This window comes from Mesitornis unicolor, unplaced genomic scaffold (assembly GCF_000695765.1).
Source record: "Mesitornis unicolor isolate BGI_N332 unplaced genomic scaffold, ASM69576v1 scaffold11432, whole genome shotgun sequence".
Classification (NCBI taxonomy): domain Eukaryota; kingdom Metazoa; phylum Chordata; class Aves; order Mesitornithiformes; family Mesitornithidae; genus Mesitornis; species Mesitornis unicolor.
This window is the reverse complement of record NW_010167149.1, coordinates 2688-5037: the sequence shown is the minus strand read 5'-3', so window position 1 is coordinate 5037 and position 2350 is coordinate 2688. Positions and strand designations below refer to the sequence as shown.

Sequence of the window (2350 nt, the reverse complement as noted above, 5' to 3'; positions counted from 1 at the left end):
CCTGCTGCTCCAGGGCTTGTCCTGCCAGGACCTTCCCATCTCCGCCGAGCCCAGGGCTGCTCCCCAACCGGCAAAGGGCGCTTCCCCGGAGCCACCCTCGCTTTTCGGCACCGCAGCCTGGAGCTCGTGAGTTCCTGAAAGCCAAGTTCACAGGAATGAGCCTTGCTAAGCTGGTGAGTCCCAGATCAGCCTTGCCAGCTGTGTTGCGGTGGCAGGGACACATTAGACCGGCTCCCCTGCTTCCTTCGGTCCCGGGCTGTGAGTTACGGCGTCTCTCGTTCCACCTCGGTTTTTACCCAGCTGTGGTTTGCCTGCCCCTCTCTCGGCACCTTTTACACGTGGCTGTTGCCACCCAGGGGGAATTCGGGTGTCTGAGGTGGAGCAGTGCTCGGTGAGCGACTTGCAGGGTCAGGGAATACGGTTTCTGCCCCATGGGTTTCTGCGGGGACCGTGGGGACAGCGATGGCTGGGTGTGACGTTCAGGGGCTCGCACGCTGGGTTTTGAGCCCTTTGCTGTGAGCGCAGAGGGGTGCGCTGGGGGGATCAGCCTGGGGTTTGTCCCCCCAGGGCTCTCCTTCCCAGCACACCCAGTGCTTCCCATGGGTGCTCGTCCCAGCCTTTCCCAGCTCCCTGTAGAGCTGATTGCCACCCTGCTGTCCCCAGGCGAGGGCTTCTCCAGCTCATCACGGGTGGCCACCGCCTGCTGGCACGGAGGGTGATGGTGCTTTTTGGCAGGCTCCTGGAGTAGCTCTGCCTTGGAAACCCACGGAGGAAGCGTTGTTGTTTCACTCGTGTTGGTGCCACAACGCACGGCGCTGTTTGGCCGCGTCGAGCAAGGCTTCCTCCGTCCCTCAGCAGCTGCTCTGCAGCCCGGGCCCAGCACCACGTGCAGCACCGTCTCCTCGTTCAGCTGCTCAGGCTTTTTTCTTTTCAGACTTGATAGACTTCTTGGTTGTTTTTTTTCTTCTTTTTGGAACAATTCTCAAGCGTTTCCAGCAGGGAAATGGGAAAACAAATATAACCTTTCCTATTGTCTTTTCCTGCACCTGGTGGTCTCAAGAGCGGGAGCCGACAAACAAATCCTCCCTTTCTCGCTCTGCAATGAGGCGGCTGACGAATGGTCTCTGGTGAATACGGGAGGCAAAGACCGATGAGGATCTGCACCCCGTAGCAGGAAAACCCCATTTCCTACAGCCCAGACTCGTCTGGTGCCTGCTCCAGCTGCACAGTGGCCAATGCTGGTCCCTGGAGCCAAGTCCTTCTGCAGCCACGGTGGCTTTGACCATTGCATCCGCAGTGGAGAGCAGACCTCATCCTCTCGTGAGAAACAGGGGGAGGGTTTCGCTGGGCTGTAATTAAACCCAGAAGTGTTTCTGTGGGAGCTTTTGATGAGAGGATGAGCGGATGGGGCAGGGGGAGATGCTGCGTGGAGCACAGATGGGGCTCGGGGGCTGCTCGCCTTTAAGGTCCCGTCTGAGCGAGATCTGAGGCGAAATCAAAGCTCCGGCTCTTGCAGGGTCAGCGCGATTTGGAGACATGAAAAGCTCTGCTTGTTCAGTGCCTGGCTCTGCATCGGCTCCCGGCAGAGGCAGCCGCAGTGGGGCTGGTGTTTCTGTGCCTTTACCCCTCGGTTTGGTGGGGACCCCCCTGTCACCAGCCCTCGGTGTTTCCCCCGTGGTGGCCCAGGCAGTGACGTCCTGGCACCCGTATTTTTGCTAAGAAAGGGGATTTGGGCACAGCACCCACACATCTCCCAGCACTGAGAATGACCCAGCCCCTCACCATTTCTGGCTCTCACAATGACAGACGCCAACCGTTCTTGTTTTTTTGAGCTCTTTTTTCACTCTGTCCTCCCCTAAATCCCCTCCCAGGCTCCATGTATTCCTCAGGAGATGAAAGCACAGGGCCTCCTTTCCCCCTGGACTCCTGGATTCTGCCCAGGGTGGGTTTGTGCTGCTGGAGAAGGGATCTGTGGCTGTGGAGATGCCACCGTGTCCGTGCCTGTGCAGTGCTGAGCTGCTCGGGGGGAGATCTTCAGCTCATGGCCATGGGGCCAGGTTTTGGTGTTGGTTTCTGCCCCCTTCGCAAACTCCAGAGGGGACGGAGTCCGCCCAGGCTCTCTCTGCTCTCACAGCTCATCTTCTTCACCTCTTTTTCCCCTTTTTTTGCCCTAAACGCTGACTTTCCCTCCTCTAAAGGGTGCTCCTGCAGTCTGGGGCTGATTCACCCCGGTAGACCCTGCGCGATGCCTCCCATCACCTTCCAGGACCTGCCAGTGAACATCTACATGGTCATTTTCGGCACCGGCATCTTCGTCTTTGTGCTCAGCCTCATCTTCTGCTGCTACTTC

General features: G+C 58.6%; 1 protein-coding gene across 1 annotated transcript in view; it reads left to right on the top strand.

Annotated features, from left to right (window-relative positions):
- Nucleotides 1–2198: 2198 nt before the first annotated feature.
- RNF122 (ring finger protein 122) overlaps nucleotides 2199–2350 on the top strand; it is a gene marked incomplete at its 5' end in the record, with an annotated part of 1769 nt that continues 1617 nt past the window's right edge. Inside the window, one exon of the mRNA XM_010178588.1 lies at nucleotides 2199–2350. This exon is cut by the window's right edge and continues 1 nt beyond it. Coding sequence (XP_010176890.1) covers nucleotides 2199–2350 — 152 coding nt within the window.